General features: G+C 43.4%; 1 protein-coding gene across 1 annotated transcript in view; it reads right to left on the reverse strand.

Moving 5' to 3' along the window:
- LOC309555216 (baculoviral IAP repeat-containing protein 1-like) overlaps positions 1–26,010 on the reverse strand; it is a 58,617-nt gene that overhangs the window by 9,096 nt on the left and 23,511 nt on the right. Inside the window, exons 5-7 of the mRNA XM_082257095.1 lie at positions 4,614–6,746; positions 3,308–3,478; positions 1,387–1,548 (exon numbers count right to left, since the gene is read on the reverse strand). Of these exons, the coding sequence (XP_082113221.1) occupies positions 1,387–1,548; positions 3,308–3,478; positions 4,614–6,746 (2,466 nt within the window). The remainder of the gene's footprint in view (positions 1–1,386; positions 1,549–3,307; positions 3,479–4,613; positions 6,747–26,010) is intronic.

Consider the following 26,010-nt stretch of genomic DNA (forward strand, 5'->3'; position numbering starts at 1 on the left):
TCTTCTTTTTCTATAAATAAAGCATGGCCACCCAGGAACAGGAAGTGAGTAAACTGGCAGGATTGCCAGGTGAAAAGTATAGGTAAAAAAAAAAAAAGCATGAAAAAGACTAATATACCCCACCACCTAAGAACTTGTAATTGACTTTCTGGGTAAGACACCAAACTGCCTGTGAGGTCCAAGCCTAATTCCAGCTTTACAGGCATTTTTGGCAGCCAAACCATAGAAACATAGAAAAGTGACGGCAGAAAAAGTCCAACGAATCTGCCCATTTTATTTTTATTTTGATGTTTTTTGATATTTTTCTGTTAAACTTTTTTGTCAGAGTATAGATCTATGTTTGTCCCAAGCATGTTTGAAGCCATTTACTGTTCACTGTCTCACTATCTCTGCTGGAATTTTTATCCAAGCACCAACTATGCTTTCAATAAAATAATACTTTCTGAAATTAGTTTTGACCTTCCTCCAGTTAGTTTGAGGTCATGTCCCCATATTCTTGATTTTGGTTTCATATTGAAAAAAACTGTCCTCCAGAACCTTATTCACCCCCTTGATGTATTTAAAGGTTTCAATCATTTCTCCCCTCTCCTTTCTCTTCCTTCCTCCAGTAGTCGCTGTTGATATGTTTTATCCCCCAAATCTTTCACCATTTTTGTTACCCGTCTCTGGACTCATTCTATTTTATCAATATCTTAGTATATGTGAGGTCTCCAGAACTGGACACAGAATCTCTAAATTAGGTCTCAGTAAAGATCTACCGTATATAGGGGAATCGGGACCTCCTTCCTCCTGCTGGTGATCCCTCTAGCACCCCCCCCTTAAGCTCCAATAGGCAGTCCCCCCCCCCCCCAACTACTTACGGGTACATCCACTCAGAACTGTGAAGCTCCCCCCCAGCAGTTTATGTACATTGGCCTGGGTGGGGGCTTCAACATTCTGAGTGGACATACCTGTACTTCCCTCAAAATGGGTGTCCGCTCGCGATCACAGGACACAGCCAAGACAGGATCGGGATATGAGCGCTGTGATTGGCCCTCCTGATCATGTGATGGCTGTGTCCAATCACAGCCATCACAGTGTAAACAGAGGCACGTGTCTCTATGTCAGTTCTCTGCGCTGAGCTCGATGGGAGCTCAGTGTGGGGGGGAAGGTGTAGCAGGGGAATTTGCAACCTCTGTGACAGCTCTGTGTGTAAGGGATGATTTTACACACAGAGCTGTCACAGATCCTAACACACAGTACACAAAGCACCACTGTCCCTGTCCCCATAAACATCTATCACAGTGCCCCCATAAACATCTCTACCAGTGCACAAAACATCTGTCATCTTACTTAAACAAGAATTATAAATAAACTATCTGTCCTGAATTTTGTTGAATACATTACCTAGAAAAGCCATGTCATGTTCCAGGAGAACCGATCCAAAAAAGCTCAATTCTTTCAGCTTCTTACAAATTGAAAGTGACTCTATTATGCCTTTAAAATCTGGATAATATTTAAAAGATAAGTGCAGAACCTCCAAATCTGCAAAGTTTTGGATGAAGCCAGCTGTAAAATAAAGCATACACATGTTTTTGCTTTACTACTAGTTTTCTTAAATGAACGCCATTATTATTACATTTAAGTAGGTAATGAAAAAAAAAATACAAAGTTTTAAATTAAATGTTCATTTTTGACAAAAAAAAAAAAAAAACAGCCCCTTTCTATGACCCCCTCAGTACACAGAGTTTTCCCTTCTGGTATATAGGACTTTCGTGTACAGACAGCATGGCACTAGATTTTAATGCCTGGGCTGTAGGGAAAGCAGGAGGGGGAGAGACATACATCTAGGAAGAAAGACAGGCTGAGGACTTTTTGTCAAGCATGTACTTTAAATACAATAATTAATGCTATTAATAAAAAAAAAAAAATAAAATAAGAAAAAAAGTCCAGGATCAAAACGTTCAAAATGTTTTTTTGAGTCAAGGAATTTGGAACATATGTCTAAGCCCCGGTTCACACTAGGGCGACCTGTGAGGCGACCTGGTCGCCTCACAGGTCGCCGCAGGTCGCCTCCCATAGGGAAGCTGCGGACCCGTTCTAATAGGAGCGACACAAGTCGCTCCGACCTAGAAAAAGGGTCCGGAGCTTCTTTGGGGTGACCAGGAGGCGACCGCCATAGACTTCAATGTTATGAAGTCTGTGGCGGCCGCTCCGTGGTCGCGGCGCGCTGCTCGCACCGCGATCTCGGAGGTCGCCCCTGAAAGTAGCGTCGCGCCAGTGTGAACCGGCGCTAAATGTTTGTTATTTATAGGTTTTGTAATGTCAAGTCAATGACTTTGTGAATATTTCATTAAACTTTTGTAGTATAGTGTAAGTTTTTAATAGTTATTGATTTACAAGAAACGAAGTAATCGTTTTTTATGTTATCAATTATGTTAGTCTTATCACTTCTGTGTATATATCTGTATACAACAAATCTATGTATGCTATATATACTGTGATATCTGATCTCACTTTCCTTACTCTAAGAATATGGTTTAAAATGGTGGTAACTCGGTTTTTAGGCTATATATATGGCTGGAAGACAAAGGATCATTGGAGCTCACTCAGAACGTTGAGGGAAGAAGAAGATTGTTGCTTTCAGAAATTTCAAATTAAATTACGGGCTCCCTGGATTGGAATGTGCTGTATTTTATCTATTTTATCTTCTGTAATACATCTTTAAACCAAGCTATGTAAATTCCTTTATTATTATACTTTTGAGTTGTCTGAAATGATTGCACTACATCCACACATCTGAAAAGTTAAAACACAGGAATCTGTAAGTAATAAAGGTTAAAGTTGTTGTAAAGGAACTAGGATAAAAAAAACCTTCTGTCTGCAGCATCCCCCTCAGCCCTCTTAGTACTTACCGGAGCTCCCTCTCGATCCAGTGATGTCCACGAGTGCCTTGACCATCTGGGACTCTCCCTCCTGATTGGCTGAGACAATTAAAGTCAGATAGCCAATGAGGAGAGAGAGGGGGCGGGGCCAAACTGCAGCTTCGTGTCTGAATGGATACACGGAGCTGCAGTGCAGGTCGGCTCAGGTGCCCCCATAGCAAGCTGTTTGCTTTGGGGGGAACTCAACAGGAGGGAGGGGTCAGGAGCACCGGCGAGGGATGGATCTGGGCTGCCCTGTGCAAAACCAACTCTACAGAGGAGCGAAGTATGACATGTTTGCTATATATATATATATATATATATATATATAAAACAAGACTTTACAATCACTGTAACTATTTATTTCACTTGTGGTCTGGGTTGCTTTCATTTTACACACTTACCAAATTTAGCTGATCCAGTGCTATATCCTGTGCAACCAAAAGCAAGTTTTTTCATTTTGTGTAGTGTTCCAAATTTCTCTGGTAAGTGATCTAATACGTCAGGGTTTTCCAGGAGGTACACCGTCACTTCTTGTAGATTTCCAAACATGTGTATGTTACGAATCAGAAACTCTACAAAATATACTGCATGATCAGAAACACCGCTTCTCAAGTGAATTTACTGTGTGTATATATATATATATATATATATATATATACACATACACACACACACACACACACACACATATATATATATATATATATATATATATATATATATATATATATATATATATATATATATATCTATCACACACATACCATATATATTTACACACACATAAAATTTTATTTCTTTTCACATTTTTTTTCCTGATAAATGAAATACTTTCTATTTACATTACTGAAACCAGCAAGCAGAGCTCTAGGCTCCTTCTCACATGCTTACAAGGCTTACCTTAGACAATTTGCTAAAATCCTGTTGTTTACAGGGTTGAATAGCTCAAGTTCTACTTACCTACAACCTTATATTTATTTGTAAAATAAAAGTAGTAATAAAATATTTTTAAAAAGAGTAAAAACTTACAACAATATAAAAAATTAAAATACATTTGAAACAAAATCATTATAGTGTACCTTTAAGGTCCCGTTCACATAGGGGCGATCCGACTTCGGGAGGCGACCTCCGAGGTCGCGGTGCGAGCAGCGCACCGCGACCTCGGAGCGGCCGCCACGGACTTTATAACATTGAAGTCTATGGCGGTCGCCTCCGGGTCGCCCCAAAGAAGCTCCGGACCCTTTTTCTAAGTCGGAGCGACTTGTGTCGCTCCTATTAGAACGGGTCCGCAGCTTCCCTATGGGAGGCGACCTACGGCGACCTGTGAGGCGACCAGGTCGCCTCACAGGTCGCCTCAGTGTGAACCGGGACTAACTAGGTCTCATCCATTTTTATCCTAATATCACTTTTATTCTTTTGACTAGATTACCATTTTAAAATGCCTCTATGAAGTTGTAATTTCTTTGTTCATAACATCGCACTGTATAACATAGCACAAGGGAGAACTGCACAGGCTACAAATGTTGGTAATGAGTGACAGTGACTTGATTTCCTTTCTGTCTCACCATATACACTATAGTGGAGATTGTACATTTTCTAATGAATGGTTTTAAGATAATTTCATTATGAGGCAATTTGGCACAGCAGAACAGAAATTATGTTGTCTACAGCAAATATAGTGGCAGTATAACTATAGTATTCTAATACCTGGGTAGTTTTCACCATGGTTGCATCCAATCTCAAGGCATTCCAAAGATGACATCCTGAGAATGAGATCTTGCTCGTCAGTTGTCAGAAAAGAGTCACATATGCCTAACTTTCTGAAAGCATCTGAGAACTCCATTATTGCGGGTCTGATGTGCATCACAAAATCTCTGCATTCATTCAGCTGGAGCTCTATCTGATCAGAGATCGAGAAAAGAACTTTAAACTTTTCACAGTTTAGCTGAGAGGCATTGTTTCCATTGGCTTTAATTATGTCCAGTTTAAAACATGGCACCTTGTGTCCCTTTGTTGACATAAATGGACGAACAATGGAGTCCTTTATTACAATTTGCTCTGGGAACAATGAATAGAATTTATCACAGTCTTTCTTTGACTTCTCATTGTCTTCCTTCGTTTTGCTAATTGACACATAAGCAGATGAATAATCGCTTTCTACTGTTGGAACTCCTAACATTTCAAGAGATTGTTCTAGCTTTGAATAATCTGGTGGTGTTATTTGGTTTGTGGCATCAATAACAATTTTGATACAGCTCAACAGACTAATACATTCTGGATATTTCTCAATGAAACTGAGAATATTTTCTGCAGGATTGTTGTTTATGATATTTATTGAAAATCCAAGAGTTTTCCCAGCCATAAACTCCATGATTGTGGGAGCACAATCAGGAAGGCTTTGACTTTCCTCTGCGGCTTCTATTGCTATTGTTGCCAGTATGGAAAGTGAAACTATGTCTACAGGGTTGTGTCCACGTAATAGGAGAATAATATTTTCCTCTATCTGTTGAAGTTCTGGATGTCTCTGCAAGTGTTCTCTACTTTCCAAATCACAGTCCAATGCCTCAGGGTTGTCATAGAGCGTGAATAAAAAAGACAAGATCTTTATGGTTGCCTTAGTAGATATCCTGCTGGCATATTTTAGGAAATAGCTGTAACGTCCCAGAAGTTTGAGAAAAGTGTTCACTTGATGGAGGTAATGGAAACCCTTGCTGAGATCCTCTGGTTTATCAGACTCTAACAATTCACTAAGTCTCTTCCCAGCAAGAAACTCCTGGAATGATGGGTCAAAAAACCTATAGATGGACCGAAGTCTCTGTGCTGTGAATTTGCTCAAAAGTCCAAATTTGATGGCTCTGTCACACTCCACCCCAGAGGCTTTTAGATCATCATCTGAGAACTGAAATTTAGATTGAAAAAGACCCTTGAGTGCTAGTTCCCCACATGACACAATCTGGGACATCAGTGCTTCTCTCTCAGCTTGAAACTTCAGCACAATGCATTTCAAGTATGTTTTAAAAATATGGATGTCATCAAATTTATAGTCACCATTTTCTAACCATGAGGAACACTGAGCAACAACAATCAGAGGTGTTTGCAAAATAGCTGGCACGTTTTGGGAATTTATTAATTTAAACAAAAAGGTATCTATTTTGCCATTGTCATGTGAAAATATGTTCTTCACTAGGTAAATGGTACTGTATAAGGGAAACGTTTGGATGCCCAGTACGGTCCTTGCATACTGTCGCAGTTTCCATGACTTGTGTGTGCTCACTGTGACTGCCAAGCTCAATCTGTTCCAGGGGTTCTTCCGTAAAAGCTCTTCTATTGCTTCAGGAATGGAGTCCACCATACCATAGTCATCCAATAGGAACAAAACTCTGTCCTTTAGATGTTTTATAATTTCTCCCAAAGACTCTTCAGTAAGAAATGCTTTAGATTCAATCAGTTGATGACAGATCATGTCACACAGAGACTGTTGGCTCTCTGAGGAAGGTACTGAAATATAGAACACAAGGCTGAATCTGTTGAGAATAGGACATTTTCCTGTAGCCCAGAGAATGGCAATCTTCCTGAGCAGAGCTGTCTTCCCACTGCCAGCTTCACCTTCTATCATAGTGATGTCCCCCAGCTCCGATAGGACTTCTGGTAATGTCAGTTTTCTCAATGGCTGATTTTTAGTGTCTTTTAAAACAACAGAAATATCAGCAAAAAGTGAATTCAGATCTATCGATAAAGAATCTCCAAATGGGAGCCTATTAAGGAAGTTGGAGTCAGTGTACTTTTTAATGAGCTGTTTGTTCAGTGTTTTAATAAGCAGAGAATGTTCGTGGGTTGTTTCTGTAAGAAAAATAAGTATACATGTTATATCGTTTTTTTTTTTCATATTAAATAAAATAATTTATTTTTCTATTGAAATGACTAGTGCCAAAATGTAAACTTAATAAGGCTATATAGAGAAGGATTAGTAGGCTGATTAACAGCAGGGGTTACAACCTGAGTTTAGTGCACATCATTCTAATTTCCCACAGGTTCAGATTTTAACTGCTTCAGCCTCGGAAGGTTTCCCCCCTTCTTTACCAGAGCATTTTTTGCAGTTTGGCACTACACTACTGATAATTGCGCGGTCATGTAACGCTGTACCCAAACAAAATTTGTGTCCTTTTTTTTCCCTAAAATTGTTACAAAAAGTATCCAATTAACCCATTTTTTGTCATACATTTTGGCCAAAATGTATTCAGCTACAGGCCTTTGGTAAAAAAAAATCTCAAGCGTATATTTATTGGTTTGCGCAAATGTTATAGTGTCTACAAACTATGGTATATATATATATATATATATATATATATATATATACTAGAATTTACGCAACTTTTACTTTTTGACTGCCTATCTCATTTCTTGAGGTGATAAAATGGCAGGGTAGTACAACCCCCCCCCCCCCCAAAAAAAAATCACCCCTTGTTGGAAAGAAGACACCGCAAAGAGCCCTCAAAGAGCCCATTGAATATTACATTTTTTGTTACAAATGCTTTTTTACACAGTTGTCAATTAAATGATTTATTGCTTACACATGCCATGGGTATATGTGGAAATACACCCCAAAATACATTCTCCTGAGTAAGGGGATACCATATGTGATAGACTTTATGACAGTCTAGTCATGTACAGGACCCCAAAAACCAATCACTGCCTTCAGACTTGCTAAGGGCATAGATTGCTCATTCTACTACCTCACTACCTTATCACAGTTTCGGAGGCCCTAAAATGCCAAAATAGCACAACCTCTCCAAATGACCCCTTTTTTGGAAAGTAGATTCAACATGCCTCTCAGCAAATAGCTTGAGGTGTCCAATTTCCAAAAAGGGGTAATTTGGGGGGTGTTTGAACTGCCCTGGCATTTTATGCCCAACATGAGAAGCTTATGCCACACATCACCCATGCTTCTAACCAAGCCTTTTCGTTTACATGAACCCTTTTATTTGCTAGACAATTACTTTGAACCTCCAAACATTATATATATTTTTTTCAAAGCAGAAGCCCCACAGAATAAAATGGGGGGGCATTGCAATTTTTTTGTCACACAGTATTTGCGCAGCAATTTTCCAAACGCAATTTTTTGGGGAAAAAAAAAACACTGACTCTTAATGCACAAAAACACAATATATTGCCCAATTGTTTGGTGAGATATAAAATATGATTTTATGCAGAGTACAGAGATACCAAACACAACATTAAAATTGTGTACGCCCGTGCAACCTACATACATGTTTAAAAGCCTTTACAGGTGACCACTTTAGATTTACAGAGGGGGGGATCTACTGCTAGAATTACTGCTCTCGATCTGACGTTCATGGAGATACCTCACATGCATGGTGCAATTGCTGTTTACATACGACACTAGACCGATGCTTGTGTTCTCCTTTGTGCGCGAGCACAGGGGGACAGGGGTGCTTTCGTTTTTTTTTTTATGCTTTATTATCAGAAGCAGTGGTGGCTGGTCAATAGGGGGCACAGGGGCGCCGCCCACCCAAGGCTAGTCACGTAGCATCAGCATTAAAAAAAAAAAAAAGTATTCCTTTAATGCGGCGGGGCGTCGGACACATTGCTGCTATGGAGAGGGGTGGGGGTTTTGTGATCATGTGCCAACTTTCTGGCAAGCTGATTTGCAGTCCCTTATAGTGTCCTCGGGGCGCAGAGCAGTGCGCCCCGAACACTCCCACTCACCATGCTATCCTGTGATTGGATTCCAGGACCTCCTCCGACATCATAGGGGCGGTGCTTGGGCGTTGCTGTCTGCTTCCCTCACCTCACCCCAGACGTCGGTCTTCCAGTCTCTCTCTGCTGCTACTGCTACACAGACACAGGAGGACGCAGACTCAGTGAGAGTGAGGAGGAGTAGACTGGACGGATCGATTCAGAGGAGAGAGGGCAGCCAGCCAGCAAGAGAGCGGGAGGGAGCCCTCAGCCCAGTCGATCCCAGGGCCCAGGCAGACAAAAGGTGAGTGGAACTTGGAAGCAATGCAATGTGAACATGCCTGTATCTGACTGCTTCCCTCTGCACATGAGCCTTACTTTCTTACAAGTTTTTTCATTTACTTGACCTAAGCACCTCTGGATGGGGGGTCTGTACTGGGGGGTTTGTACTGTGGGATTAGTGCTGGGGGGTCTGTACTGTGGGATTAGTGCTGGGGGGTCTGTACTGTGGGATTAGTGCTGGGGGGGTCTGTACTGTGGGATCAGTGCTGGGGGGGGGGGTCTGTACTGTGGGATTAGTGCTGGGGGGGTCTTTACTGTGGGATTAGTGCTGGGGGGGTCTGTACTGTGGGATTAGTGCTGGGGGGGTCTGTACTGTGGGATTAGTACTAGGGGGTCTGTACTATGGGATGAATGCTGGGGGGGTCTGTACTGTGGGATTAGTGCTGGGGGGGTCTTTACTGTGGGATCAGTGCTAGGGGGTCTGTACTGTGGGATTAGTGCTAGGGGGGGGTCTGTACTGTGGGATTAGTGCTGGGGGGTCTGTACTGTGGGATTAGTGCTGGGGGGTCTGTACTGTGGGATTAGTGCTGGGGGGTCTGTACTGTGGGATTAGTGCTGGGGGTCTGTACTGTGGGATTAGTGCTGGGGGGTCTGTACTGTGGGATTAGTGCTGGGGGTCTGTACTGTGGGATTAGTGCTGGGGGGTCTGTACTGTGGGATTAGTGCTGGGGGTCTGTACTGTGGGATTAGTGCTGGGGGGCCTGTACTGTGGGATTAGTGCTGGGGGGTCTGTACTGTGGGATTAGTGCTGGGGGGGTCTGTACTGTGGGATTAGTGCTGGGGGGGTCTGTACTGTGGGATTAGTACTAGGGGGTCTGTACTATGGGATTAATGCTGGGGGGGTCTGTACTGTGGGATTAGTGCTGGGGGGGGGTCTTTACTGTGGGATCAGTGCTAGGGGGTCTGTACTGTGGGATTAGTGCTGGGGGGGTCTGTACTGTGGGATTAGTGCTGGGGGGTCTGTACTGTGGAATTAGTGCTGGGGTCTGTACTGTGGGATTAGTGCTGGGGGGTCTGTACTGTGGGATTAGTGCTGGGGGGTCTGTACTGTGGTATTAGTGTTGGGGGGTCTTTACTGTGGGATTAGTGCTGGAGGGGGGGTCTGTACTGTGGGATTAGTGCTAGGGGGTCTGTACCGTGGGATTAGTGCTGGGGGGTCTGTACTGTGGGATTAGTGCTGGGGGGGGTCTGTACTGTGGGATTAGTGCTGGGGGGGTCTGTACTGTGGGATTAGTGCTGGGGGGGGCCTGTACTGTGGGATTAGTGCTGGGGGGTCTGTACTGTGGGATTAGTGCTGGGGGGGGTCTGTACTGTGGGATTAGTGCTGGGGGGGTCTGTACTGTGGGATTAGTGCTGGGGGGTCTGTACTGTGGGATTAGTGCTGGGGGGGTCTGTACTGTGGAATTAGTGCTAGGGGGTCTGTACTGTGGGATTAGTGCTGGGGGGGTGTGTACTGTGGGATTAGTGCTAGGGGGTATGTACTGTGGGATTAGTGCTAGGGGGTCTGTACTGTGGGATTAGTGCTAGGGGGTCTGTACTGTGGGGTTAGTGCTAGGGGGGCTGTACTGTGGGATTTGTGCTGGGGGGTCTGTACTGTGGGATTAGTGGTGGGGGGGGGTCTGTACTGTGGGATTAGCGCTGGGGGGGGTATGTACTGTGGGATAAGTGCTAGGGGGTCTGTACTGTGGGGTTTGTGCTAGGGGGTCTGTACCGTGGGGTTTGTGCCACTCTCAGTCAGTGTATCCCATAATAGGATGTCTCTCACAGTATATCCCATAATAGGGCCCCTGCTCCCTATTATGGGATATACTAGTACTGAGGGATCCCTTAATATGTGATATATTGTGAGAATTTGTTCACAAAAGCAAAATACAGGGGGCAAAATGGGTGGTCTATAAGGGGTGGGGCTTCTGAGAAGTGGGAGGGGTCAAATGGAAGGGCGGGGTCTGGCGCCCCACCATCTTAAAACTTCACCAGCTGCCACTGATCAGAAGTGACAGTGATCTACTGATACTGCACTCATTGGGGGCTGGGCGGAGGGGATAAATGCAGGTGCTGGCAGGTGTCGGGGCTGATCCTGCTAACGCTGCATTTTTGGGAACACAATACTATTGGGGACGCTAATATAGTTCTGATCGGATCAAAGATTTTGATCAGTTCAGACACTATACTAGTCATGGACATGTATGGTGTGTGTGTGTTCGTGTTATTGGCAATCAAAGGGTTACAATGTATTAGTAAATATGTGGCAGGCAATCTGACGCATCTGGGATTGATGCTAACTGACGCTAACGCTATCTGGCGTCACCCGTGACACTAATACAGTGATCAGAAAAAAGATCTGTACACTGTACTAATACTAATGACACTGTGACATGGCAGTGAAAGGATTACCTGGGGGTGATCAGGGGCTTATAACTTTATTAGGGAATATATGGGGGTATCCTGACCCCATCTGGGACTGACGCTGATTGAGGCTAACTGCCTAATGACACTGTGACAGGAAGTGAAAAGGTTAACTGGGGGGCGATCAAGGGGTTAAATGTGCCTAACTATGTGTTCTGGTGTCAGTGCAGTGCTTGTACTAACTGTGGATTCTCTCTTCTCTCATGCTGGAACCCGAAAAGGGCTCCAGGAGAGAAGATCGCATTATTTCCTGTGCCTGTGTTTACATTACTCAGACACAGGACGTTCTGCCATTTGTCAGAACCGATCAGCAGATCCAGGCTATACATCATTGGCCTAGACCTGATGATTGTTCGGTTCTGAATTAAATCTGATCATTGCCCGGCCGCCCTGCCACAGTAAATATTTGTAGGGCGGTTCAGGAGTGGTTAATGGGATATATAGTGTTTTTATATTTTCTTTTCTTTATTATGCTCAAGACTTAAAATACAATTATTAAAAACCTTTATCTATTTTTGTTCAGTATAAAAATAATTTGCCAACTTTCAAACCCTTTTCGGACTAAGCAAGCTGCATTCCTAAAAAGTATGTTGTTAACTAACTGATAGGGCACTTATAGAGTCGGTAGGCGCTTCTGGAGTCCAAGCTTGGAGCATTATCATTGCGCCAAACATCTTACTTATCCTTCACTTTTCTATTTTTCTCTTCCCTTTCTTTTTCCTCGCCACACCCCCAGACTGGTTATCTGGAGCCTGGGAATTCTTATATTTAAAGAGGGGTTAGGCCTAAAGTAAGGTAACCAGATTTTTAAAAATAAATTTGGGGACATATTTTTTTACAAGTAATGGTGGAAATCAGCGATTTATAGTGGGAATTTGTGGTGGACAAATTAGACACTTTGTGGGAACCAGTCACATGAATCAGTGTTAAAAATGTGCACTGTGACTGTACTAATGACCCTGCCTGGAAAGGGGTTAACACCCAGAGTAATCAAAGGGTTAAATGTGTGCCTAACACATTTTTTCTCACTGTGGGGGAGGTGCTTTTACTAATGGAATGCATAGATCCTTGCTCCTGCTTTGCGGGAAAACAGGATCAATGTCTTTCATACTGACAGAACGGCAATCTGCCTTGTTTACATAGGGAGACCGCCGTTCTGCCTGTGTACAGAATGATTGGTGGATACCGGTAGACATCAAGTCCGCCCGACCCGCTGAGCGGCTCTGATACCCAGAAATGCAGGAGATCATATATATATATATATATACACATGATCCTGCTCATTGTGACCGCCCTGTAGCAGTAAATCTGCTATGGGGCGCTCAGCAACTGGTTAAGATCATCAGCATTATGATAACTCACAGGCAGCAGGCACTCTATCATGGCTCTGGTTGGCTCTGTCACAGTGCATCACATAACATGGCTGCTGGGTGCTTATGGCCAAGTTAACAAAATCGGCAGCCAGCAGACATGTTATGTGACACAATGTGACAGAGCCAGCCAGAGCCATGATAGAGTGCCTGCTGCCTGTGAGTTCTGATACCATCCATGATGCCAGAGAGACAGACACAATGCAATGTAGTCCATTCACAGATACCCCAAAGCACACCTGTGTTGAAGCCTTGAAGGCACTGGCAGCCCCACGATGGGATCCGCTTCCCCTCTGTTCCTGCTGCTGGACACTGTCAGCTGAGCTCATCTGCCTCTCTCTGCCTATCGCCGCCATCGCCCACCTCACAGCCTCTCTAGTCTCACTCTTTGGGCCCCCACCACTACTGGGTGGGGAGCAAAGCTGAGCAGAAGAAGATCACTCCGCAAGGGAAGGCAAGGAGATAGGCAGGCGGCTGGCCGGGACTTGAGCCAAGGCAGAAGAACATGCGAGCGGGAGCCGAATGGGCAAGCGCCCGAAACGGAAGAAATAGTCTCTCCACTCCAACCAGCACATGATCATCAGAAAGGGGCACAGATAGTGGAAAAAAATACACCTGCCTAAGCTAGCAGAAGCGGTGGAGTGTAATTTTTTAGTTCTGCACTGACTGTCCTTAAAATTGCTCGGGCCCCTGTTCAAATCCAATCCGGGGACGAAAACAGGGACAGACTTGGTCCAGGGACAGTGTCCTCAGTCCAGGGACTGTCCCCGGAAAATGGGGATGTCTGGTCACCCTAGCCTAAAGGCCTTTTCTCCGGCCGCTTCCTGTTTTGAATGTTACCATTTGTAGATGTTGATGGATAACCATTCTTTCTATAAGATATTTGTGTTTGTTTGATATGCATTACCTAAGATTTACCAATAAAAACTATTGGAAACTAAAAAGTATGTTGTTTATTGAGCATAGTAACTAAAGTCCAGATTATACATGCCTCCCTCCCTTGCTTTTTCAGAGGGTCCATGTGGAGATTCAGTTGCAGACCCAAAAACACATAAACTTCAGTGTTCTCCCTTTAGGAAGCCCATAATGCTATTCTCTGTCATACTGTGAGTTCACCTAATAATAAATGTTTATTTGTAAAATAAACATTTATATGAGTAAAATGTTAAACAGTTTAAGAATTTGCTTAAACTTAAAAATTGTTAAAGTAAAAAACTTACCCCTCCAAAAATTAAAACAAAATAGTTAACTTGAAACAGAAACCATAAACCTAACCTTTAAAACATGGCCCTAAAAATTATACCTAAATGTAACCCCCTAATGGGATTTTGGATGTGTGGCAGGAAAGCGGCCTCTCCCTACACTGGATCACATACCTAGTACATGATCCGTGCAGCCTGACAGGGGATCATGCTGTTTTTTCATTCCCTGCTAAGCAGGGGAAAAAAACAACAAGATCCTTAGTAAAAGCAACACATATCACACACATTGCACATAGTTAGGCACACAGTTAATCCCTTGATCACCCCTAGATGTTAACCTCTTCCCAGTCAGCATTATTAGTACAGTGACAGTGCATGTTATTAACACTGATAATTGTGTTAATGCCAGTAGCAGTTAGTCAGTTCCCCCCAGTGTCAGTTAGTGTCAGATTGACTGCTGCACTATCGCAGTCTCGTTATAAGTTGCTGATCACCGCCATTAGTAGTATAAAAATATAAATGAATATAAATTCCAGTATACATCCCATAGTTTGTAGATGCTATAACTTTTGTGCAACGGTTACACAAACAAATCGATATACATTTACAGGGATTTTATTTTACCAAAAACATGTAGCAGAATAAATTGTTGCCAAAATGTATAAAGAAATTTGATTTTTATAGCAGAAAGTAAAAAATAGTGTTTTTTTTTTGTCATTTTTTTTTTCTATTTATATTTCGCAAAAAATAAAAAAACCCAGTGGTGATCAAATACCATCAAAAGAAAGCTCTATCTGTGTGAAAAGAATAATATAAATTTTGTTAGGGTACAGTGTTGGATAACTGCAGAAGTGTCAGTTAAGGCAGTGCAGTGCCGGAAAGCAAAAAATAGCCTTGCCATGGAGAGGGTAAAATCTTCTGGAGTGGTTAAGGAGTGACTCCACTTTTGTTGAGAAAAAAAACATTTCCCTCTGTGTGATTTATGTACATTGCAAGGATTTAACAAACTTTGTTGTAGATGCCTGCCACTTTTTATTCTGAATAAAAAGCTGTTTGTTTGTTTGTTTGTGTCCATATGTAATGTGAATCTGAATCTGAGTGATTTTATAATTATCAATCAGCTCCTGCACCTGTAGGGCTCTAATGAGGAAAGTGGCAGGGTCTGCATCCCTTTAGATGCGGTTTTCTTTTGAGAGTATAAAACCAAAAATTTAATTTTTGTTGCAGGGAATGCTCAAGATCTCACTTGAATCTTAGTGCAGACATCTGAGAAAACCAGCCAATCACACAGGCAGCAATGACATTTCTGGGGGGGGGGGGGGTTCTGTACACCATCTGTGTACAGAATGCCTCCAGGTTGCCATACTGAACTGCATTTTATAGAACATTGCAGATTGAAAAGGAAAGGTCATTTTTAATAACATTCAGTTACAACCTGACATGTGTAGCAATACACTATATTATTTTTTCTTTATTTGCTATTTATTCCCACAAAAGTGGAGTTACCCTATAAACTACAAACATATTTTCACAAGGAACATATTACAGCCAAAATGTACATTTTCTTGCGCCAATACACCCAATGCGCAGTAATTTGCAACAAAATATTAGCGCCAAATTCCTGCATTCGGAAACTGTCCAAATTCAGCATGCATTTTGAAAGGATATAGGATATGGAACTGTCAAGGTGCTTGAACAAGTAACAACACTACTTATTTTAATAAAAATATAAACCTTTATTTATCAAAAATGTATAAAAACATATATTGTCCAATATATGGAAGTGAGATCACTTCGCTTTTGTTTCCAACCAGTTTCGCCATTGTGGCTTCTTCAGGGAAATGCGTGAAGAGTTTTACTATTGGATAAACAAATATACAAAAAAATCAAATAAAATGCTCTCAGGCACTTTTCACAATTCATAGTATATGCATTAGTACAGTGTGTAGAAATTTTAAACACAAAACTACACCAATCAACCGTGTAAAGGTTCCTATAATAACAACTCCATACCTGTTGGTTATACAGGGTGCAGAAGCAAAAAAAAAAAATCAGAGTAATGATAGAAGGGAGTCTGTCACCCAGGGCCAGGTCCGGCGGGAGGGGCGGCTGCCCTGGGCGGAGTATGGGAGGGGGCGCTGGGTTGCCAGTAAGAAGACTCACAGAATAGTTAGGCTTTCACTCCACGGTATGCTGCAACCTCTGTTGTTGCTACTGCCAGTCCAAAAACGGGGCTAAGGATGCTCCCTCACCCATTGGCTGACTCCTCTATACAGCGGCTCTCACATCCCTTTACAGACGGGAGAAGAGAGCTTTCTCCCAGGCTTTAGTTCCTCAGTGTGTCCGGCTCCATCGTGGGCTGTCACAGGAAGAGTTTCTCTATAGGGGGAGGAGCAGGAAGACGACACTACACTGCAGCCCCGATCATTGCTCCCGCCTAGCAGCACTGAAGATATCGCTTTTTGGCCTTTTGGCTAACATCAAGTGTAGTATCTGTTCTTATTTTGAACAGAGCGAGAAAGCAGGTTCAGTTCCACGCCGGCCGGTTAGTACTGCTCCTGGATGTAATTGGTAAGGAATATGGTGATGGTGGTGGGAAGGCCTTTTCCTCCTGGGTTGAATCTGGCCTTGAAAAAGGCTTGTCCCCAGTTGAAGGCAGGCTCTCCCTAAGCTGTCAAAGTTCTGATGTCTCCAGGTAGGGATGGGGCTGCACTGGTCTGGCTGAGGGCTGGGACGTGAAAGAAGCCTGTGGTGTATGTGCCCCTGGGGTGCCTTAATTCTCACAGGTGGGGGAGCTCATCTTGAGTTTTTTGGCACCTTGGTCACTGCACTTACACTTTTTTCACACCTGCCTCTAGGGATGGGCCTTTTGGCCGTGACCAGAGGAATTTTTATTCCTGGCTGATGGGCCTGTCAAGGTTCCTCACCTTGACACTAAGCACTTTTCCACTTCCCTTTCCCCGCTCTCCAGTGTTGTATGTTTTTCTTCCTTGTAGTTTGTCACTTACCTATCTCACTTTTTCACATGATGAGTAGGGTGTGGATCCTCGGGCCTACCTTGAAAGTCTTGGGAGGGGGTGGATATGGCCTTCTGGCTTAGTTCGCCCTCTCTCATGGGGTCTCCCTTCATGGGGGAGCCCACCTAGTACTTGGGGTGGGCTGTTTCGGCAGTCCTCCCAGAGAATGGGGTTTGCCTTGTTGCAGACCAGTGAGTACCTGTCAGGAGTCTTGCGCCCTGGGGGATCAAGGTAAGGGTCCGTCCTCGGAGGTGGACCATCCGCACACCTTGTGCACTTTTTGTGTTTCTCACATTTGCGTGTGTGCACTTTTTTATGCACCGGTTGGTAGTTTGAGTGTGTTCACACACAAAGGGCATACTTGCCAACTGTCCTGTTTTTGCCGGGACAGTCCCTGCAAATAGGAGCCTGTCCCGGGTAATTTACATTGTCCTGGCAAGCGCCGTTAAAGGAGCTGCCCGTAAATGCCCGTTACGGGTAGCCGGTGCCCGTAAAAAAAATGGTTGCAGGCTCACATCGTAACTGCACATGCGCTGTTCCAACGCCTGCAGGGCTCGGGAAAGATTGCACAAGCTCAGCCGGGCGGGCGCATGCACAGTTACGTAATGGCACCATTTTTAAATCAGAAGCACTCGTTCTCGCCGGTGGCCACAGCAGAGCAGAGAAGGACTCCTGGAGAGTGAAGACACATTCACAGACATGAAGGCAGGTAGGATGAAAGCAACAATCTTATGTGCAAAAATATCCGGTAATATGACATGTGAATAAAGTGTCAAATGTGCTCGGGTGTGACCATGCAAAAAATGTAATATGTAAATATAAATAAAGTACAAGGTGTAAATAAGTACGATAAAACCTAATTATACCACGTAGTATAATCGTACTTATTTACACTTTATTTATATTTACATATTCCACTTTTTGTATGGTCACACACTTTAGAATTGCAGGGAATTGTGATGAAAATTTTACACTTTTGGCAGAAGTAGTGCAGCTGAATGGGAGAATTATTCCAACTCTGCTACTTTGGCCTTAAGTTTGAAATTCCCTTTTCAATTTCCAATAATTTGATGATAAATAGGTGGAAAATAATTATGCAGAGTGGGTGGAGCTTCAGGGAAGTGGGTGTGGTAAGTAATTGATAGTTGTGCTGCAAAGTGTCCCTGGAAATTTTTTTTCAAATGTTGGCAACTATGCACGGGTTAGAAAAAAAAAATTAAAAAAAAGACATCAGAGCTCAGCACATGACAGAATGAAGATGTGACAGAATGGATGGATTGTATGTTCTGCACTTGTGAGTTCCGATCTATTCTTCCTTCCAAACTGTACCTGGCTGTGCTGTAAACTTGTCCTGTACTTTGCTAAATGTGAAAGAGAAAGTAAAATGGATTCATATGGTGGGAATATACTGGGATGTTTCAGTATTCTACAAAGTGTAAAGTAACTCCATTCCATTCTGTGACTAAAGGCCCGTACAAACTTGACGGAAAACGGACGAAATATCCTCCGATTTTTCTCTCTCTTGCTCAGTGTTCATAATCATTTTTAGTTGACAGTGCATAAATGTTCACAAAATTTCTCGTCCGATTTTTTTTTTTTTTTGTGGCACATTTGTTCCTAGACTTCCGGGTTGTCAGCAACTTCAGATCATGCACAGTCTTTCGTATCCGATTTTTCACGGATGTACTGCATACACATTAAACGAAAATTGGTCGTCTGGGGATGGACGATAAAAATTTTGGTGTTTGTCCCTCCGTTTTTTTTATTTTTGAAAATGTCGGCATCGGCTGCTGAAAGTTGTGTACACAATAGCCGAAAATCATACGATTTTACCTCAGATGGGAATTTTCGGCAGATTTTCTACTAGTGTGCACCAGTGTTGGAAGTAACTGCGTTTAAGTAAACGGCGTTACTTAACGCAGTTATTTTTCAGGGTAATGAGTAATCTATCAGATTACTCTTGCTTTCCCTTTAACGCCGCTGCCGTTACTTTCGGCTGCGTTACTGCAATTACATCTACCGCCGCTAGATGGCAGTAGATGTAATTGTATTCCCCTCTCCTCTATGACCGCTGTCCGTGGTACAGGAAGTGGAGAGAGAAGAGGAGGAGACTCAGGAGCAAGTGAGTCACGATCGTCTCGTCGGGGGACAGCCACCAGCTGCACATGACTTAACACTGTTATAAAGGAACCAAAGGAAATAACTGAGATGAAAGCTGACGAGCTGTAAAGATAGGGGGCTGGATGCAGGTGAGAAAATATCCCGCACTTGCATAATATCCTGATATGCTGTTTATTGCTCACTCTCACAGTGGGAGACCTTTACAAAAGCAGAGCAAGTCAGCAGACCCATTCCTATTGAGAAGGTGAAGATCTTCAAGGTGTTATCAAAGTTGCCCTCTAGTGGTGGCACAGGGAAAATAGTGGCAATGCAAACCATTATTTTCATCTTGGATGGAGTAAGTGAGGGTTTTAACTACTGTGATTTTTTCTTAACATCTGACCTGGTTGTCACCAGGGTCACCAGAACTACTGAGCGATTTCCCCTCTATTCCCATTTTGGTGACAACCATATATATAATATATATATAACACCACCGGTCCACCACAACAGGTCAGCAAGACGTCCACCACCGACTCCACCAACGCACACACCAGAAGAGGAGAGAGGCCGAGGCGCAGACAGGCAGGCCTGGAGGAGGACGGAGCCAGAGGCCCAGAGGGACCTGGACAACAACAGTGTGCCACACACCACCAGCACAGCAGGTACCCAAAAAAAAAAAAAAACTCACAGACTCAGTCACTCACAGTCACAGACACAGTCAGGACCCCCACCAGCCACCCACCCACCCACCCACCACTAGTGTGCCACCAACACCAGCAGCCAGCCAGTCCAGACTGAGACAGCAGCAGCCAGCAGATACCAAAAAAAAAATTAAGTCAGGTCAGGAGGACCCCCACAACCAGTGTGCCACACCGCCACCACCACCAGTGTGCCACACCGCCACCACCAGTGTTTCACACCACCACCATGTGCCACACCGCCACCACCAGTGTTTCACACCGCCACCAGTGTGCTACACCGCCACCACCACCAGTGTGCCACACCGCCACCACCCCCAGCCACTCCAGGCAGCAGGTACCAAAAAACAAAACAAAATACAGTTACTCACAGTCAGGAGGACTCAGACCCCCACAGTGTGCCACACCGCCACCACTATTAAAGATCTCATAGAACGTAATTGCATTATAGAATAGTAAAAAAAAGTCGCAGTTACTTTTCTGAGTAACTAATTACTTTTTCAATGTGGTAATTGAGTCAGTAACTCAATTACTTTTTGGGAGAAGTAATTTGTAACTGTAACTAATTACTTTTTTAAAGTAAGATGACCAACACTGGTGTGCACCCTACTTAACACTTGTATCTGCAGGCAGCAAAGATACAAGTGTCTTTGGAGCACAGTGAGAATTTGTTGCCATGTAAGTTTCTTTTCTCTGTGCTCTTCATGCACATGGCAGTGTCAGTTCTCCTGATCTCCCTCCTGTGTCCTGCTTCATTTATCTCCTGCCTCTATTACAGCTCAGTTCAAGCACAGGAAATGTGCAGAATTGCTCTGATAGCCCCAGGATCTCAGCAGAGATAGAGGAGTTGTCCTGAAGCACAGAGCTCTTCATGTACAGACTGGGGCAGTGCTGGGGAGAAATCCTGGGGGTTTCAAGCTGTAGAAACACATTATTTCCACAAGCTGCAAATGCCATATACCCTGTTGTGAATCAGAGCTCCCTGTGTGATAGCGGGACCTCCTCATTCTCTTTCCCAGATTCCCTTCAAACAGGTGAGCAGAAAGCAGAGGTGTGCTGAAGTTTGGAATGGGGGGTCTGGTTTTCCATAGGCTAGAGATGTCTGTTCTGAATTGGTCTAGAAACTAGCAGGAATGTTACAGATCAAACTGTCAGGAATACTTCACTCCTAGCAAACCAAATTCTAAGTACATTTTGTCACAATTGTGATCCTGGTGTCGGTGTCAACTAGCCAGTACAGGAGAAGGCAGGGAAACTACTGACCCGCTCCTACAGCATCAATCCCTCATCAGCCAGGGTCACCAGTGTAAAGTAGACATTAAAGTGGCATTAAACCCACAAGTAAACATTATATTGCAGGTTACCAATTCTTAGTTGTGATGGCTGCATTTGTTTTCCTTTTTCTTCTTTGTTTTTATCTGGTGATCCAGCCAGCAAGTCTGTTTTTCAAAAGAACAAGCTCACTTGCAGTTACAGAGATGTGATAAACCATTTACCACTGGCAGGGGTGCTTACAATGCTCAGCATATACAGTCAGGTCCATAAATATTGGGACATCGACACAATCTAATCTTTTTGGCTCTATACACCACCACAATGGATTTGAAATGAAACAAACAAGATGTGCTTTAACTGCATACTTCCAAATTAATTTGAGGTTATTTACATCCAAATCAGGTGAAAGGTGTAGGAATTACATCCGTTTGTATATGTGCCTCCCACTTTTTAAGGGACCAAAAGTAATGGGACAATTGGCTGCTCAGCTGTTCCATGGCCAGGTGTGTATTATTCCCTCATTATCCCATTTACAAGGAGCAGATAAAAGGTCCAGAGTTCATTTCAAGTGTGCTATTTGCATTTGGAATCTGTTGCTGTCAACTCTCAATATGAGATCCAAAGAGCTGTCACTATCAGTGAAGCAAGCCATCATTAGGCTGAAAAAACAAAACAAACCCATCAGAGAGATAGCAAAAACATTCGGTGTGGCCAAATCAACAGTTTGGAACATCCTTAAAAAAAGAAAAAGAGCGCATCAGTGAGCTCAGCAACATCAAAAGACCCGGAAGACCACAGAAAACAACTGTGGTGGATGACCGAAGAATTTTTTCCCTGGTGAAGAAAACACCCTTCACAACAGTTGGCCAGATCGAGAACTCTCTCCAGGAGGTAGGTGTATGTGTGTCAAAGTCAACAATCAAGAGAAGACTTCACCAGAGTGAATACAGAGGGTTCACCACAAGATGTAAACCATTGGTGAGCCTCAAAAACAGGAAGAAACAGGCAAAAATTTGGGGGAGCATACCCATGTATTTCTAAAGCTGCTGCAGCTATGAACCAAAAGACATGTATATTAAAAAAGAATAGCGTGCAAATGCAAAAGAAATAACTACCAAATCTGAAGACAATACATAAATAAAAATGGGGGTTTGGTCCCACCATATGGCCATATCGTGCTCAAGCCCACTACTGCGTCAAAGTACCCCATTATCAGTGGGTCCTACACTATCCATGAAAAAGAGATGAATCCAGCCTTTCTACCTTGGAGACAACACTCCTTGCTGGGAAGGATGTGCAAATGCACTACAGGGGACTCCTCCTATATCCACTTGATGGTGGACACTGATTGAGTACAGGTGTGTGTGGGGGGGGGGGTGGGGAGGGTTGCTCAACCTCGATGGTCTGGTCAGACCGAATACATAATAAACAGGCAAAAATTTGGGGGAGCATACCCATGTATTTCTAAAGCTGCTGCAGCTATGAACCAAAAGACATGTATATTAAAAAAGAATAGCGCGCAAATGCAAAAGAAATAACTACCAAATCTGAAGACAATCCATAAATAAAAATGGGGGTTTGGTCCCACCATATGGCCATATCGTGCTCAAGCCCACTACTGCGTCAAAGTACCCCATTATCAGTGGGTCCTACACTATCCATGAAAAAGAGATGAATCCAGCCTTTCTAACCCTTGGAGATAATACTCCTTGCTGGGAAGGATGTGCAAATGCACTACAGGGGACTCCTCCTATATCCACTTGATGGTGGACACTGATTGAGTACAGGTGTGTGTGAGCAACCCTCCCCACCCCCCCACACACACCTGTACTCAATCAGTGTCCACCATCAAGTGGATATAGGAGGAGTCCCCTGTAGTGCATTTGCACATCCTTCCCAGCAAGGAGTATTATCTCCAAGGGTTTGAAAGGCTGGATTCATCTCTTTTTCATGGATAGTGTAGGACCCACTGATAATGGGGTACTTTGACGCAGTAGTGGGCTTGAGCACGATATGGCCATATGGTGGGACCAAACCCCCATTTTTATTTATGGATTGTCTTCAGATTTGGTAGTTATTTCTTTTGCATTTGCGCGCTATTCTTTTTTAATATACATGTCTTTTGGTTCATAGCTGCAGCAGCTTTAGAAATACATGGGTATGCTCCCCCAAATTTTTGCCTGTTTATTATGTATTCGGTCTGACCAGACTATCGAGGTTGAGCAACCCTCCCCACCCCCCCACACACACCTGTACTCAATCAGTGTCCACCATCAAGTGGATATAGGAGGAGTCCCCTGTAGTGCATTTGCACATCCTTCCCAGCAAGGAGTATTATCTCCAAGGTTTAGAAAGGCTGGATTCATCTCTTTTTCATGGATAGTGTAGGACCCACTGATAATGGGGTACTTTGACGCAGTAGTGGGCTTGAGCACGATATGGCCATATGGTGGGACCAAACCCCCATTTTTATTTATGGATTGTCTTCAGATTTGGTAGTTATTTCTTTTGCATTTGCGCGCTATTCTTTTTTAATATCAAAAACAGGAAGGCCAGATTAGAGTTTGCCAAACAACATCTAAAAAAGCCTTCACAGTTCTGGAACAGCATCCTATGGACAGATGAGACCAATATCAACTTGTACCAGAGTGATGGGAAGAGAAAAGTATGGAGAAGGAAAGGAACTGCTCATGATCCAAAGCATACCACCTCATCAGTGAAGCATGGTGGTGGTAGTGTCATGGCGTGGGCATGTATGGCTGCCAATGGAACTGGTTCTCTTGTATTTATTGATGATGTGACTGCTGACAAAAGCAGCAGGATGAATTCTGAAGTGTTTCGGGCAATATTATCGGCTCATATTCATCCAAATGCTTCAGAACCCATTGGACGGCGCTTCACAGTGCAGATGGACAATGACCCGAAGCGTACTGCGAAAGCAACCAAAGAGTTTTTTAAGGGAAAGAAGTGGAATGTTATACAATGGCCAAGTCAATCACCTGACCTGAATCCAATTTAGCATGCATTTCACTTGCTGAAGACAAAACTGAAGGGAAAATTCCCCAAGAACAAGCAGGAACTGAAGACAGTTGCAGTAGAGGCCTGGCAGAGCATCACCAGGGATGAAACCCAGCGTCTGGTGATGTCTATGCATTCCAGACTTCAAGCTGTAATTGACTGCAAAGGATTTGCAACCAAGTATTAAAAAGTGAAAGTTTGATTTATGATTGTTAATCTGTCCCATTACGTTTGGTCCCTTAAAAAGTGGGAGGCACATATACAAACTGTTGTAATTCTTACACCGTTCACCTGATTTGGATGTAAATGCCCTCAAATTAAAGCTGAAAGTCTGCAGTTAAAGCACATCTTGTTTGTTTCATTTCAAATCCATTGTGGTGGTGTATAGAGCCAAAAAGATTAGAATTGTGTTGATGTCCCAATATTTATGGACCTGACTGTATTTAAGTAAAACCTTTATATTAAAAGAAAAAAAAATGTTACAGTAAATGATTATAAAGTGGGAGCTGGAGTTTGGCTTCAATTTGTTAGTGTATCTAAATCTTCTAGTTTGATTAACACTCCCCTCCCCCCAGACTGACAGCGCTGCTGTCTGCTGTGCTGCCTGTGCTTCTTTATCCAGAGTGGGAGCGCTCTACTAAAGGAGGTGTGTTATTGGCCAGATCACCAGATGAAAAACGGTGGAAAAAAAGCCTAAGAAAAGAAAACAAATGCAGCCACCACATCTAATGCTGCAATATATTACATTTTTGGTTTTCAGGTAAGTATTTCTTTAAGTGAACCACTCCCCAGTTCATGCACCCTTAAGTATTATAGATATTCTGAACAAACAGTAAAAGAACTTTAAAGTGGACCCTTCCCACCCTAAACCTTTGGATCTTCACAAACTTCTTCACAGTTTGAAATGTTCACCCTGGGCGCTGGATGGCCTTGTACTGGCACTGCCCAGGGCCGCGCACATCAGTGGGCTAGGCTTTACGTCCACAATCTATACAATGGACCTGCTTTAACAAAGATGCATCAAATAAATCCTAAAGAAGTGATATTGGCATTGACTACAAAATTAAACTTCTATTGATTACTTAGGGGAGCCTACAACCTCCACTAGATGGCACTCTAATGGCTGCAACAACATAAATGGAATATCCAATCAACAAAATGTTCAAGGCAATTTGAAATAAATATTAAAAAGCTTATAAAAAGGTTCCTATGGTACGTTAAATGCAACATATAGTGAGCTGAAATATACCTGTTCAGTATGATCACTTTAATGGGCGATCAATATCCGCCAAACGCTGCAGCATTATTGATCCCCGCTGTTGTCAGACGTCAAAACGGGATGTGGATGCCAGACGGAGGATCTCTCATGCTCAGTGCGGGAATCATCTGTTCTTGTGCGACACGCTCACCCCAAGACCTCTCCCATAGGAGCGTGGTCACAAATGACCACAGCACCTGCCTATCTTCTAGATGGCAAATGGGCAGGTTGAGGAGGAGAGGATGTCCATCGGGGTGGAATGTGCACTCGGTGCATTCGAGCACTCGGGAAGTTGGAGGGGTCCTATCCCCACACACGTCATAGCCCCGAAACAAAGGCACACAGGTTGCCAATACCGGGGATGCACACAAGTAACATCCTGGCTTGGGGACCAGCAAGCACATGCAGCACCCTGATCCAGTGGCTTCCACGAGCACTCCAGGCGTCCGTACGGGGAGCAGTCAGTCCCCACCACCACCTGCCCGGTCCCTGTAACATCTATTGAGGTGGTGTAAAATTCTCGTTGGAACATTGCATGGGGAATTCGCAAGGTTTGGCTATACCTACATACATACATCAAAGAAATACATGAAGCTTAAGAGCTTATAGATAGGGGAGGGAGATGGTAATAATGGACATCTCCTAATCTAATAGGGTCTAGGGTAATTTAATCCAGGATATTTGGTAGCCTGTAGGGAGTATATTCATTGGGTCTCGA

The sequence above is a fragment of the Pelophylax lessonae genome (assembly GCF_965119305.1).
Source record: "Pelophylax lessonae genome assembly, chromosome: 1".
In the NCBI taxonomy this organism is placed as follows: domain Eukaryota; kingdom Metazoa; phylum Chordata; class Amphibia; order Anura; family Ranidae; genus Pelophylax; species Pelophylax lessonae.